The sequence below is a fragment of the Homarus americanus genome, unplaced genomic scaffold, assembly GCF_018991925.1.
Source record: "Homarus americanus isolate GMGI-L3 unplaced genomic scaffold, GMGI_Hamer_2.0 scaffold25013, whole genome shotgun sequence".
NCBI classification, from domain to species: domain Eukaryota; kingdom Metazoa; phylum Arthropoda; class Malacostraca; order Decapoda; family Nephropidae; genus Homarus; species Homarus americanus.
The window spans coordinates 1,841,002-1,856,884 of NW_024722158.1; the positions used below are offsets into that span (position 1 = coordinate 1,841,002).

Here is a 15,883-nt window from a genome sequence, read left to right on the forward strand (position 1 = left end):
TCTACGGACATCTAAAATAACGCTTACCTGACTCCGCTGTATCTGCGAGAGTCTGCGGTGGACAAGGACGGCGAGATCTTGCGGAGGCCGTAATATTTCTTCGTGGTTATCCATGAGGAAGGAGACTATGCGGAGCGACAACACTTCAGTAGTCCACTTCTCGTACACAGGAGGATGCTGCGTGTGAAGGTGTTCAGTACCTGTCGGGTGACCTACATTACATGGCTGCTGGGGACCTTCACCTAACATAATACATATGAGTGAAGATAAACCAATATGAGGAAGAGAAACAGGTCCTTCTATCCCTTACCTGCCCCATCTATGCCACAAGTCATATGCACAATTATGAAGTAAGAATATCACAAAGAGAAACATTATCCTGAACATATACTATGCAAATAATGTTTAACAAATGAATAATTTAAATTTTTTCTTCATCTTTATTTATTTTACTGTGAGAAGACTGAAGTGTTTAGTATCCCAGTCTGGTCTGATGTCAGTAACAAGAATAAATGTTAAATGGATAAGTTCAGCATTTGTTCTGTAGATAAAACCTCATGAATGTAAAATATGTCAAAATGTTTATATGAGAAGTGCAGTAAACTTAATGTTGATGCATCACTACCATATGTGTTGGCTGGGTCTCACACTACATCACCACTATATGTGTTGGCTGGGTCTCACACTACATCACCACTATATGTGTTGGCTGGGTCTCACACTGCATCACCACTATATGTGTTGGCTGGGTCTCACACTTCCATCACCACACCTGTGTGTTGGCTGGGTCTCACACTACATCACCACCCATATGTGTGTTGGCTGGAGTCTCCCTACATGCCACTATATGTGTTGGCTGGGTCTCACACTACATCACCACTATATCATGTTGGCTGGGTCTCACACTACATCACCACTATATGAGTTGGCTGGGTCTCACACTACATCACTGCCACCATATGTGACAGCTGAGTCTCACTACATCACCACTATATGTGTTGGCTGGGTCTCTACTACATCACCACTATATGTGTTGGCTGGAGTCTCACACATCACCACCTATATGTGTTGACTGGGTCTCACACTACATCACCACTATATGTGTTGGCTGGGTCTCACACTACATCACCACTATATGTGTTGGCTGGGTCTCCACACTACATCACCACTATATGTGTTGGCTGGGTCTCACTACATCACCACTATATGTGTTGGCTGGGTCTCACACTACATCACCACTATATGTGTTGTGGGTCTCACTACATCACCACTATAATGTGTTGGCTGGGTCTCACACCTACATCACCACTATATGTGTTGGCTGGGTCTCCACACTACATCACACTATATGAGTTGGCTGGGTCTCTGCTAACATCACACCACCATAGCATTGTGGCTGGGTCTCCTGCCTACACTCCACCACTATATGTGTTGGCTGGGTCTCACACTACATCTCACCACTATATGTGTTGGCTGGGTCTCACACTACATCACCACTATATGTGTTGACTGGGTCTCACACTACATCACCACTATATGTGTTGGCTGGTCTCACACTACATCCACTATATGTGTGTTGTGGGTCTCACACTACATGTCACCACTATGTGTTGGCTGGGTCTCACTACATCACCACTATATGTGTTGGCTGGGTCTCACACTACATCACCACTATATGTGTTGGCTGGGTCTCACACTACATCACCACTATATATGTGTGGCTGGGTCTCACACACTACAACACCACTCTATGTGTTGGCTGGGTCTCACACTACATCACCACTATATGTGTTGGCTGTGTCTCACACTACATCACCACTATATGTGTTGGCTGGGTCTCACACTACATCACCACTATATGTGTTGGCTGGGTCTCACACTACATCACCACTATATGTGTTGGCTGGGTCTCACACTACATCACCACTATATGTGTTGGCTGGGTCTCACACTACATCACCACTATATGTGTTGGCTGGGTCTCACACTACATCACCACTATATGAGTTGGCTGGGTCTCACACTACATCACCACTATATGTGTTGGCTGGGTCTCACACTACATCACCACTATATGTGTTGGCTGGGTCTCACACTGCATCACCACTATATGTGTTGGCTGGGTCTCACACTACATCACCACTATATGTGTTGGCTGGGTCTCACACTACATCACCACTATATGAGTTGGCTGGGTCTCACACTACATCACCACTATATGTGTTGGCTGGGTCTCACACTACATCACCACTATATGTGTTGGCTGGGTCTCACACTACATCACCACTATATGTGTTGGCTGGGTCTCACACTACATCACCACTATATGTGTTGGCTGGGTCTCACACTACATCACCACTATATGTGTTGGCTGGGTCTCACACTACATCACCACTATATGTGTTGGCTGGGTCTCACACTACATCACCACTATATGAGTTGGCTGGGTCTCACACTACATCACCACTATATGTTGGCTGGTCTCACCACATCACCACTATATGTGTTGGGCTGGTCTCACACCACATCACCACTATATGTGTTATTGGGTCTCACACTACATCACCACTATATGTGTTGGCTGGGTCTCACACTACATCACCACTATATGTGTTGGCTGGGTCTCACACTACATCACCACTATATGTGTTGGCTGGGTCTCACACTACATCACCACTATATGAGTTGGCTGGGTCTCACACTACATCACCACTATATGTGTTGGCTGGGTCTCACACTACATCACCACTATATGTGTTGGCTGGGTCTCACACTACATCACCACTATATGTGTTGGCTGGGTCTCACACTACATCACCACTATATGTGTTGGCTGGGTCTCACACTACATCACCACTATATGTGTTGGCTGGGTCTCACACTACATCACCACTATATGTGTTGGCTGGGTCTCACACTACATCACCACTATATGTGCTATGCACTACATCACCACTATAAGTGGCTGGGTCTCACACTACATCACCACTATATGTGTTGGCTGGGTCTCACACTGCATCACCACTATATGTGTTGGCTGGGTCTCACACTACATCACCACTATATGTGTTGGCTGGGTCTCACACTACATCACCACTATATGTGTTGGCTGGGTCTCACACTACATCACCACTATATGAGTTGGCTGGGTTCTTTTTATAGGAAGGTGCCAGTTTTTATAATTGAACTCTCAGGGAAAATTTGGTCCAATCTCCAAAAGGTTTCTCAGGAACAGAACTCCTTCATAAAGTGGGGAATGCCTGTACTGAACTCCCTGAATACTCTACCTCACCTGTACTATTCAACTCGTCCACAAATGCATCCTGTTCACGTTTCCTGACCACTCACACACAAACACATTCAGTGTATCTCCAAACACAAGTATTCTCTCTCTTCCCACATCCACCAAGCAGGAGACCACCACCTAGTACTACACTTTCCTGCTCACTAAACTTTCATGCTACAACTCATCATTTTCTTCCTCACTTAGCCCAAGCTGTGAGGTTCATGCTGACAAGGCTAAAAAAAGAGAGAAGAGAGAAAGACTAATTTTGAAGTAAAAATAGATGTACTAAAACAGTCGTTGAAGGAGAATGAGCTGTACAGCACACACGAGCAGAAAACTTGGCTTACCAACTACTACAGTAGGAAATGATGGTTCAGCAGGAGGTAAAGTGAAGGTTAAAACACAACAATATGATGGTTCAGCAGGAGGTAAAGTGAAGGTTAAAACACAACAATATGATGGTTCAGCAGGAGGTAAAGTGAAGGTTATAACACAACAATATGATGGTTCAGCAGGAGGTAAAGTGAAGGTTATACCACAATATGATGGTTCAGCAGGAGGTAAAGTGAAGGTTATACCACAATATGATGGTTCAGCAGGAGGTAACTCACCAGAGCTCGGGTGGATTGTTCCTGGTCGAGGCTCAACTTGTCATTGTTGGACATCTTGCTCATCATGCGCAGCAGGAGGTGCAGCTTCCTGCGCCGGACTGGAGCTAACAGCAGCAATAGTAACTGAATAGAACCGACAGCAACATCCTTACCCTCTCTTGTTAAAAGCCCTAGAAGCAAACAATACGCAGTCAGGGGTGTTTTACTACCTCAGTTCTCTACCACTAACACTTCTTTACTAAAATTAACCAAGAAAACTAGTCAGTGTGAGACAGTTGTAACACAGTTTATGTAAAACTAGTCAGTGTGAGACAGTTGTAACACAGTATATGTAAAACTAGTCAGTGTGAGACAGTTGTAACACAGTATATGTAAACAATTTAATGGCTATACATCTCCAGTCTGAAACACACAATCACTTACATTATCAGTAAAAACAAACAACAACTCAAGCTTCATACCAAAAGTCTTCCAACCCAGGAATATAAAGACTTAGTGAGCCACATGCCACGACCACCTCAAGTGTCCCACCACGGCCACCCATCAGGGATAACTTCAGTAACCTTTCTCTTAGTAACTACACAACTAAGAGTAATTTGTTACATTAGTCTTGATAAACATGCTGTTTTGTTAATTACCACACCATGCTAACTATTACAAATGGTTCCTGTGAGTTATGGAGGTCTCAACAAGCCATGCTGTTGCCAGGTGGAAGCAGTGCAATTAAACAATGGTGCCCACCCCTTTAACCTTAATTAACTGGTCTTTCAATTTACTTTATATATAACTTACAGTCTGTGTAAAATGCACTACAAATATATGGTATACAAATAGTCCCTAATTTACAAAGTTTCAGTACAGTAGTAGCAATAGTACACCTGACCCTCGCTTTATGCTATGATTGCCTTCTGCGACAACACGGCATAATAGGATTCCGCATATAGTCAATACTTAATCTTATGGGGAAAATTAGGATATTTTCCACAACTACTAAAAGTCAACAGTAATGCAATAAAAGTTGAGGAAAAATCATTACAATACAGAACTCTAATGTGGGTTAGAAACTAAGATAATATCAAACTATAAATTAAGACAAGAAGAGCATGGGTGTGGAGTGGCTGACTCACCACTCCAGCTGGCTCCTGTGACGTCACATACAGCGCCGTAGACACACATACACTGTGCCACGTTTCACAACTATTTCTGGAGCATTAATGGTATAAAAGTTGAAGAAAAATCATTAAAATACTCTAATGTGGTTTAGCAATAAATATAATATAATATAAAACTAGTGTGCCATAACTTCTACAGAATGCATAATAGGGAATCTTTTACACATAAAATGAATTGTGGGTACAAAGAGAGTCACTGTATAAACGTGAATGATGAGCATAAAGCGAGGGTCCAGTGTAGTAGTACTGTTTCAAGTAAAAGGCAACATAGCTGGCAATTCCAAGTTTTCGTAGCACTGTTAAGACCACGGCCTGTGGAGGTGGGCGGCTTCATAGTGCAGAGATGTTTATAAAAAAAAAGAAAAAAAAAAAAAAGATGGGGCCCAGAGAAGCATATCCTTACAATGGCTGTGATTTTGTATGTACAGACCTATAATTACAAGATGTATATGCATACATACACACCAGCATTAATACAAGGACTCGCACTACAGATTTACTGTTTAATGGATATTTTAGAGGATTCCGAAACACCACGCTGGCGATTTAGGCGCGAAAAACATTTTCACTTGTGTAATGGAGTTATTCCTGCTGATCACAGACAGTGGTGGTGAAGTTTAAGAAATGCACTGCCAAGACCCACATAACCTAGTAGCGGTTTATGTAGTGAGATGACATTACATCCCATTCTGCTTCCACCTTAACTTGAGCTGCAAATTACTGTAGCATGGTCGCGCAACTGAATGCAGGTCAGGTACCTGCAATCTGTGTCAGTAAGATTCCTACTGTCCGTGATGTCAGTGGTGGGCACGGCTCCGCTAACCGCCAATTAGCGAAGATAACTTTCTCGTTAGCTGATTAGCGTTTTCGCTAACTTTGGAAACCATTTTGGGTCTGCTAAATTTAGTTCCACTAACTTTAAGTCCACTAACAAAATTTATACATGTTTGTTTCTGTCTGTTGTAAGTGTGTGACGCCGCGACGCGTGTCTCCAACAGCCAGTCAGGCACGCTTGGCTGACTGCGTGTTAGTACGTGCAAAGATATCTTGAGGGCCAAGAGAGCCACCCTGTCAGATGGCAACTTTGAGAGACTGATGTTTATGAAGGGCAACCAGCATCACGTCGATGCGATGGAGAAGGCCCAGCCACTGCAGCCGGAATGAATGGAATTTTTCGATTATTAAAGTTTAATACTTTTTTTTACAGTAAATAAAGACTGTCAGTATATGTTGAAAGAATCATAGAATGTAATTGTAAACTAAAGTATAATTTCATTTCTCATTTATTTGTTAACTTATTAAGGATTTTTTTGTGTCAATATATTTGGTTATGCTAAGTACTGCATAAGTTCATAACCAGGATGTCATCCAAGGTGTGCGCCAAACAAAATTTTCTAAAAACTTTCTTTTCATTAAAGTTTAGAGTTTTCTGTTTATTTACATGACTAAGACCAACAATAAGTTATATAAAAATGCACTGGTATAATGTGTGTGTGTTTGGTATTGCATATTTACATGAATAATGAATAAGGCCGATAGGTTGTATGAGAATGCAAATTAATTATTTGTGAAATTGTGTACAGTGTACACCTTGATAAGTTGATCATCATCTGATCTTGGCATGATGCTATTTGCTACCTGTGCTATACAGTACTACAGTTTTTGGATTCGCTTAATACTTTTTGTCTTTTCGTACAGTAAATAAAGATTATAAAGTGTTTGTTGAAACTTGAATGTAAACTAATGTTTAATTTCATTTATTCATTTAATTTTTTGTGTACACATTGATCATCATCTGATCTTGGCATGCTATACCTTTTTGGAAAGCTCTATGTCTAAGCTACAAGACAACATATGAAAATTTCAGCTCTAGGTCTGTTTTTAAGGGTTTTAGAGCCCCCACCCCCCCCCCAAAAAAAAAACAAGATAAATTCATAAAATAAAAGTTAGCGGTTAGCGTTAGCTTCCGCTAATTTTTTTTAGCAATCTAGCGTCAGCGAAGTTAACTTTTTAGTTAGCGGATTAGCGGTTAGCGAAGCTAACTTTTCGTTTAGCTGTGCCCACCACTGTTGATATCCTCATTAACCTCAATAATTGGTGCAGAAGTCTTCCGGGAATGAGAAATTTCTGGGACGAGATGAATCTCTCAAATCCAGAAAATCCCAAACCCACGACTCTAAACTTCGCATCTCATCATTTGAATAACAACACGAGTGTTTTAGGCAATGGCGTCTGTTTATGTGTGACCCAAGCTGACCCAGAAAAACAAGAGAGTAACACTTGATGGGATTTATCATTTCATATTTTGGATACCAATGGATTCTGGGTGATCAGACTTTGGAAGTACATCCTGTATTGTATAACTGTAGCAAACTCTTAATAACTCAGAATTTGATATCTCAAAATGGCAGTAAAATATTCAACTGTAAATTATTTTTTACATAAGTCACAATATTCCATGATGTGGTGACTCAATGGTGTAGCGTGTACAACTCATGCAAAATACTTGGTCGGTTGAGCCGCCCCCGACGACTGCCCGGCTCAACTGTGTGACGTCACCCAGAGGATATTTTGTATGTGGAAGAAGTTATTCTATGTGGACAAAATAATATAAAACTGCACCAGTAAATGTGAAGATTAAATAAAAATAACACTAATATATAAACTAAAAAAAACAAAAAAAAAAAATTGCATTACCATTTGGTAGTCATTTAACACAGGTCACCAGACAGAACAGCCGAGAACCCCCGCTGTGTTATACCTGGTTAGAGCCCCGGCCCCATATATTACAAGTTATCACGGGTTTACTGTGTACGGCAGCTTAAATATATCGGTTTTATCCATAGAGCAGCTAAATAAATTAACTGGAGAGGGAGACAAATGTCCACCTCACCCAATACATTATCTTGACACTGAAGAAGGCTGTGTCCTGTGTGGGTTAATAGTGAGTTAGTTACAATGAACCACACCATCCAGGGGGATCCACACACACACATATGGTATATATACAGTATTATAACTTAAGCTTCAACAGCACTTGACTTAAAGATGACAATTGCTCAACAAAATGTTAAGTTATATAATAGATGAGCAGCACAGTTAAGTATTTTAGTCTATTAATAGGAAGGAAGATGTAAGCATCACCAGCATACCAGGCAGACAAGCTTTGCTCCCATAGTAAAACTCGATCCCTTTCCTGCGGCCGATCAGACGCTTACTTGGGGAGGAGTGGTAGTGACGCCACACTCCCCCCTCGGCGTACGGGGGCACCTGTCCGTAGGGGGTGCGGTCGGCCCAGCGGTCACTCAGTTCGTTAGCAGAAGATGACAGCTGCTTGGAGAGGTCTGGTAGGTTCTCATAGTTGTGCAGCCTCTGTAGTTCTGAAATATTTAAACTTGTGGATTAAAACCCAGAGGAAGAAAACAAGTAATAATGACAAATACGAATAATAAAGGTATGAATTAAATGATGGTTCAAGAGTGCACTTGAGAGACAGATTGTGTACAGGATGTGTGTAAGCCTTCCCAGCCCCCTCTCACTGGAGAGGTCTGGGTGAAAAAAATTGCCTTAGTATTCTGTTTGTCATGTAATTTTGATGTCAAATTATATATACAGCTCCTTCCTGACTTACGACGGGGTTAGGGACCCAAATCCAGGTCGTAAGTTGAAATGGTCTTAAGTCGAAAATGATTAAATAATACGTAAAAAATCTAAAATGGGTGTCTCCTTTTCTTCTCAGCACCAAAAAACTTGCACTTTTAAGCTTGCCAGCCATTTTAAAGTGAATTACAAATGAAAATCTTGTCTGTATACTGACGTTGAGACTCGAAAATATGTAATTTGACAAAATTTTGGTACGACCGAGGCAGGTTGTAAGTGCGGGTGGTCGTAAGTCGGGAGGAGCTGTATATTTTTTTAGATAGTTTAATATTTTATATTATCACTGATAAAACATACACCAGTCAGCCTCCGTCCCTGCCTCCCCCTTCCTCCAACTCACAATGCCTCACACACAAAAGACTTTAAACTCTAGATGTTGTGGTGTTGGGGTATTAATTACAGTAATGAATAATAACTGGCCTAAGGTTAAAAATGCTTTCAGAGCATTTGAGGTGGATGTAGGGTGGATGATTATAGCGAATTTTTTTTCAGCTGAGAAAAGATGTCCCGCCCCCTTCTCAAGAGTTACAGCTGATTGGCTGTTGCAAACCTGTCCGATTTTGTCCTGAAGTAATGATGTATTTCAAAACGAGTTTATTTATGATCGTTGGGATGACCGTTTCTGACGAGAAAGATATTTAGCTAAATTATATAAAGATACAGTGCATACAGTACCTTCATTATTTCAAACATAAGCACGTAGGAAATTTATCAGAAGTATTATACGTGAATTAACTGTTAAACTTGGGTGGCAAATTCACGCTTTCGGAGGACGCATTTATTATATACAGTACCTATTTTTTCCTACAATAAGGCATACTAAGACAAATTACCTATCAGTAATACTACATTATGCAAAAACAATATTTTTAAAGATCAGAATCACATTGAAATACAGCTCCTCCTCAACTTACGACGGGGTAAGGGACCCAAATCCAGGTCGTAAGTTGAAAATGCAAAAATAATACATAGAAAATCTAAATTGGATGTCTCTTTTTCTTCTCAGCGCCACAAAACTCTTACTTTTAAGCTTGCCAGCCATTTTAAAGTGAATTACCCCCAAAAAATTTTGTCAGTACACAGCGCAATCACTAACGTCGGGACTCAAAAATACGTAATTTGAAATTTTTTTGGTACGACTGGGGCGGTCGTATGTCCGGGTGGTCTTAAGTCGAGGATTACCTGTATTACACGACCATTAGCAGAGGCGGGAAAATATGAAGTAGTTCGCAGTCAGTTCAGTGGTGAGAAAGACACAGTGACCTCTTACCTTGGGACCGAGTTGCTGCATATATGCCTGCCATGCCGCTCACTGGCTGTACATTCCTCGGTGGTAAGGGAGGACCTGCAGGGGTGTCGCTCCTACTGGACAGAGCCGAGTGGTACACACTACAGCCAGATGAAGATGATAGACTGTGGCTCAGACATCCATCCGGCGTGATCATCCTTCGTTTAACCGCTTCGGTCCGTGGCGCCGAACTCTTACTATTATAACCGTAGAGTGGGGAGATGGATGTGCAGCGCTGGCCTGGAAGGTAGGCGTCCGAGTGTGTGGCGGGAGGTCCGGAGAAGGTGTTGGTGGAGTCGACCGTGTCAACGCTGTCATTGGACGGCATCAGAGCCAAGTTCAAGAAGCCTCCCGACTTAGTGCGGAGATGACCCAGCCCCGGCCCGAGGTCCCGGTAGTCCGATACACACGATTTGATGCTTCTCGTGTCCTCCTGGTTACTGCCGACGGGAGCAAGAGCAAGGTTCATGTAACCTCCAGATTTTGTTCTCAAATGGTCTAAAGCTTGATATTCACCGTCGTCGCGCTCCTTCTTATCTTTACTTCGACCGCTACGTTTTTTAGATGCAGAATCGTCGCGGACGTGTTTTCTTTTAATGGAATCTCTAATTCTACTCGCCAAACTCCGTGCAGGAACAATTTCGTTTATATTGTGCGCGCTGACTGACTCTGGGGAGCTGTGTGAGATACCATCTTCATTAAGGGCTTCTAAGTTTCCAGCCGATCTTGACCGATTCATAGGCGAGTGCATGAGTGCTGTCACATACTCCCCGCTGGTGTTGGTGGACATTATGCTGGACTTAAATAAATCTGAAACTGTGGAGAGGTTCCTCAGCTCCCTGGTGGTGTCGGCCGCCGCCTCACAGGTCGTCAGTGATGGAGCAGCTATGCTTTTGGGTCGTGGTTTGGGCATTTTCTTTGCTCTGTCTCCATTCTTAAAATGTAAAGAATCAACTGATTTTTGTGGAATAATTCTGGTCTTTGGACTGTCAGATGTAAATGCAGTTTCAAAGCAACAATTTTGGGGTAGTTCAACATTATCTAATTCCTTATTGTCAACAACACCAGCAGACTCGGACACGACCTCCCTGCCGTCGTTCTCTCTCCTCACTCTCCTCGCGTGATCGTTAGTTTTAACAGAACGAACAGTTTCCGGTTGTCTCTGCATCGCAAACTCTTGCGGTGATTTACTCTGCCGGAGAAGTGGCTTTATATTCTCTTGATTCTCTGAAAGAAGTCCCAGACAACTTCCCTCGTGGCTCCCTTCCAGCAGTGTGGGGTACAAGTTATCTTCCTTAAAATCTGTGTAGTTTTTTAACCTTCTAAGCTTAAGACTCTGCAGCTTAGAAGAGTTGAGGGCAGAGTTACGCCCGACGGAGGGAGTGTGCGAGCCGCTGCCGAGGCTCTTGCTGGACCCCTGCCTCCTGAACACTCCACTAGCCTCAACATCAAGTCTCTCACCATTTACAATATTGTCATTGTCTGAGTTTGGGGTTGATGTCTTCTGCTGCTGCCCACATATGCTCATGTTCAACATTAGATCATCCACAGAATCGTTGTCGTTAAAGTCGTCCGGTCGGTAGCTCCCACCGCTGGAGGAGGAGGAGGAAGCACCGCCGCTGGAGGTTGGCGATCGGTAAGTTATGTCGAGGAACTCGGCGCCGATGTACATTCTAATAAAAGATTCGTAGAGCTCGTACGGAATCAGAGGGACAACCTGCAGGGACGAGTAACTTTAATAATAAACAAAACACTTCATTAAAAAGTTATTCATTATTTCACAGATGTACACTCACTCAAAATACCATCTTGACAATGATTATGTTAAGACAATATAATAACGGACCGAAGGTTTTGGCAGCCCCACCGAGACAACAAGAGTCACAGTGTTCGTTCTTAAATACATGGGAGGGTAAAGATAGCTCGAGTGACTGTTCATTAAATAACTGGGAACACAAGACCACGATACAGACCATATTGGTGAAGAAGTCACGGACGATCTTAAAAACATCTCTTTCAACCCCAGGATAGTTGGGGATGTTGCAACTTGTGTCTGCAACATTAGGCCCTGTAAGAGATAAGACACATTAGTTAGGTAAACAACAACACAAACATTATACAGTAAAGGAACAAGAAAATAATTATCCCTTGACTACATCTTAAATTATCCTCAACAACAAACTTCACTTACCATAAAACCAAATGTTATCAAGTTAACTACAGCACAACCACACACATGTATAGTTAACTACAACACAACCACACACATGTATAGTTAACTACAGCACAACCACACACATGTATAGTTAACTACAACACAACCACACACATGTATAGTTAACTACAACACAACCACACACATGTATAGTTAACTACAGCACAACCACACACATGTATAGTTAACTACAACACAACCACACACATGTATAGTTAACTACAGCACAACCACACATGTATAGTTAACTACAACACAACCACACACATGTATAGTTAACTACAGCACAACCACACACATGTATAGTTAACTACAACACAACACACATGTATAGTTAATTAAACACAAATTCACACACATGTATAAAGTTAACTACACACAACTACACACATGTATAGTTAATCATAAATACAACCACACACATGTATAGTTAACTACAACATACCACACACATGTATAGTTAATCACAGCACAACCACACACGTGTATAGCTAACTACAGCACAACCTACACACATGTGTATAGTTAACTAAAACACAACTCACACATGTGCATAGTTAACTACAGCACAAATCCACACACACATGCTAGTTACTACAGCACAACCACACACATGTATAAGGAAGTTAACTACAGCACAACCACACACATGTATAGTTAACTACAACACAACTGAATAATACATGTATAGTTAACTTACAACACAACCACACACATGTATAGTTAACTACAGCACAACCACAATACATGTATAGTTAACTACAACACACAACCACACACACATGCTAGTTAATTACAACACAACCACACACATGTATAGTTAATAACAACACAACCACACACGTATAGTTAACTACAGCATTCACACACACAGAGCAGTTAACTACCAACACATCCACACACGTATAGTTAACTACAGCACAACCACACACATGTATAGTTAACTACAGCACAACCACAATACATGTATAGTTAAATTACAGCACAACCACACACATGTATAGTTAACTATAACACACCACACATGGCATTGAATTCAAATACACACATACATATGGAAGTTAACTACAGCACACCACACACATGTATAGTTAATTACAGCACCACACACATGTATAGTTAATCTTACAACACAACTACACACATGGAGAAAGTTAACTAACACAACCACACACATGTATAGTTAACTACAGACAACTATTATTACATGTATAGTTAATTCACAACACAACCACACACATGCAGTTAACTACAACACAACCATTGCTGTATAGTTAATCACAACACACCCACACATTACGTATAAAGTTAACTACAACACAACCACACATATGTATATAGTTAATTCATAAATAACCACACACATGTATAGTTAATTACAGCATGTTCCACACACATGTATAGTTAATTACAGCACAACCACACACATGTATAGTTGCACAGCATTGTATTCATTAAAGACATGTATAAATAACTACAACACAACTACACACATGTATAGTTAATCATACATAAATTCACACACATGTATAAAGTTAATTACAGTACAACACACATATGGCAGCACATAACACAAATTCACACACATGTATAGTTAATTACAACACAAATTCACACATGTATAGTTAACTACAACACACATACACATGGTTAGTTAATTTCAACACAACACAATATGTATATATAAAGTTAACTACAACACAACCACACACACATGTATAGTTAACTGCAACACAATACACACACATGTACATGGTTAGCTACAACACAACCACACATGTGTACTTAGTTAACTACAACACAACCACACACGTAATATGGTTAACTACAACGCAACCACACATGTATAGTTAACTACAACACAACCACACACATGTGTATAGTTAGCACACAACACAACCACACACATGTATAGTTAACTACAACACAACCACACACATGTATAGTTAACTACAAACACAACCACACACACATGTATAGTTAACTACAGCACAACCACACACATGTGTATAGTTAACTACAACACAACCGCACACATGTATAGTTAACTACAACACAACCACACACATGTGTATGATTTAACTACAGCACAACCACACACATGTATAGTTAACTGCAACACAACCACGTAATGGCCGAGATTAACTACAACACAACCACACATGTATAGTTAACTACAGCACAACCAGACACATGTATAGTTAACTGCAACACAACCACACACATGTATAGTTAACTACAACACAACCACACACATGTGTATAGTTAACTACAGCACAACCACACATGTATAGTTAACTACAACACAGCCACACACATGTGTATAGTTAACTACAACACAACCACACACATGTACTATGGTTAACTACAGCACAACCACACACATGTATAGTTAACTACAACACAACCACACACATGTATAGTTAACTACAACACAACCACACATGTATAGTTAACTTCACAACACAACCACACACACATGTGTATAGTTAACTACACAACACAACCACACACATGTATAGTTAACTACAACACAACCCACACATGTGTATAGTTAACTACAGCACAACCACACACATGTATAGTTAACTGCAGCACAATACACACATGTATAGTTAACTGCAACACAACCACACATGTGTATAGTTAACTACAACACAACCACACACATGTAGTTAACTACAGCACAACCGCACACGTAGCATGGTTAACTACAGCACAGCCACCATGTATGGTTAACTACAACACAGCCACACGTATTGTATAGTTAACTTCTAACTAACCACACATGTGTACATAGTTAACTACAACACAACCACACATGTGTATAGTTAACTACAACACAACCACACATGTGTATAGTTAACTACAACACAACCACACATGTGTATAGTTAACTACAACACAACCACACATGTGTATAGTTAACTACAACCTGACTTTCCTACATGTGTATAGTTAACGCCACAGCCACACATGTATAGTTAACTACAACACAACCACAGACATGTATAGTTAACTACAACACAACCACACACATGTATAGTTAACTACAACACAACCACACACATGTATGATTAACTACAACACAACCCTTTACATGTATAGTTAACTACAACACAACCACGTAATGTATAGTTAACTACAACACAACCACACACGTATTGTATGAGTTAACTACAACACAGCCACACATGTATAGTTAAACTTTACAACACAATACACACACATGTATAGTTAACAACAGCACAACCACACACATGTATAGTTAACTACAACTACAACCACACACATGTATAGTTAACTACAACACAACCACACATGTATAGTTAACTACAACACAGCCACACATGTGTATAGTTAACTACAACACAACCACACACATGTATAGTTAACTACAACACAACCACATGTATAGTTAACTTTACAACACAACCACACATGTGTATAGTTAACTTCACAACACAACCACACACATGTATAGTTAACTACAGCACAACACACACACATGTATAGTTAACTGCAACACAACCACATATTGTATAGTTAACTACAGCACAACCACACACATGTATAGTTAACTACAACACAACCACACACACATGTATAGTTAACTACAGCACAGCCACACATGTGTATGATTAACTACAA

The 15,883-nt window shown here is 40.7% G+C and overlaps 1 protein-coding gene across 1 annotated transcript in view; it reads right to left on the reverse strand.

Moving 5' to 3' along the window:
* The window catches only part of LOC121862075, a 132,555-nt gene that overhangs the window by 88,005 nt on the left and 28,667 nt on the right, over positions 1-15,883 (reverse strand). The window contains exons 4-8 of the mRNA XM_042360013.1: positions 11,991-12,085; positions 10,000-11,734; positions 8,222-8,449; positions 3,898-4,067; positions 28-200 (exon numbers count right to left, since the gene is read on the reverse strand). Coding sequence (XP_042215947.1) covers positions 126-200; positions 3,898-4,067; positions 8,222-8,449; positions 10,000-11,734; positions 11,991-12,085 — 2,303 coding nt within the window. The 3' untranslated portion in view covers positions 28-125. The remainder of the gene's footprint in view (positions 1-27; positions 201-3,897; positions 4,068-8,221; positions 8,450-9,999; positions 11,735-11,990; positions 12,086-15,883) is intronic.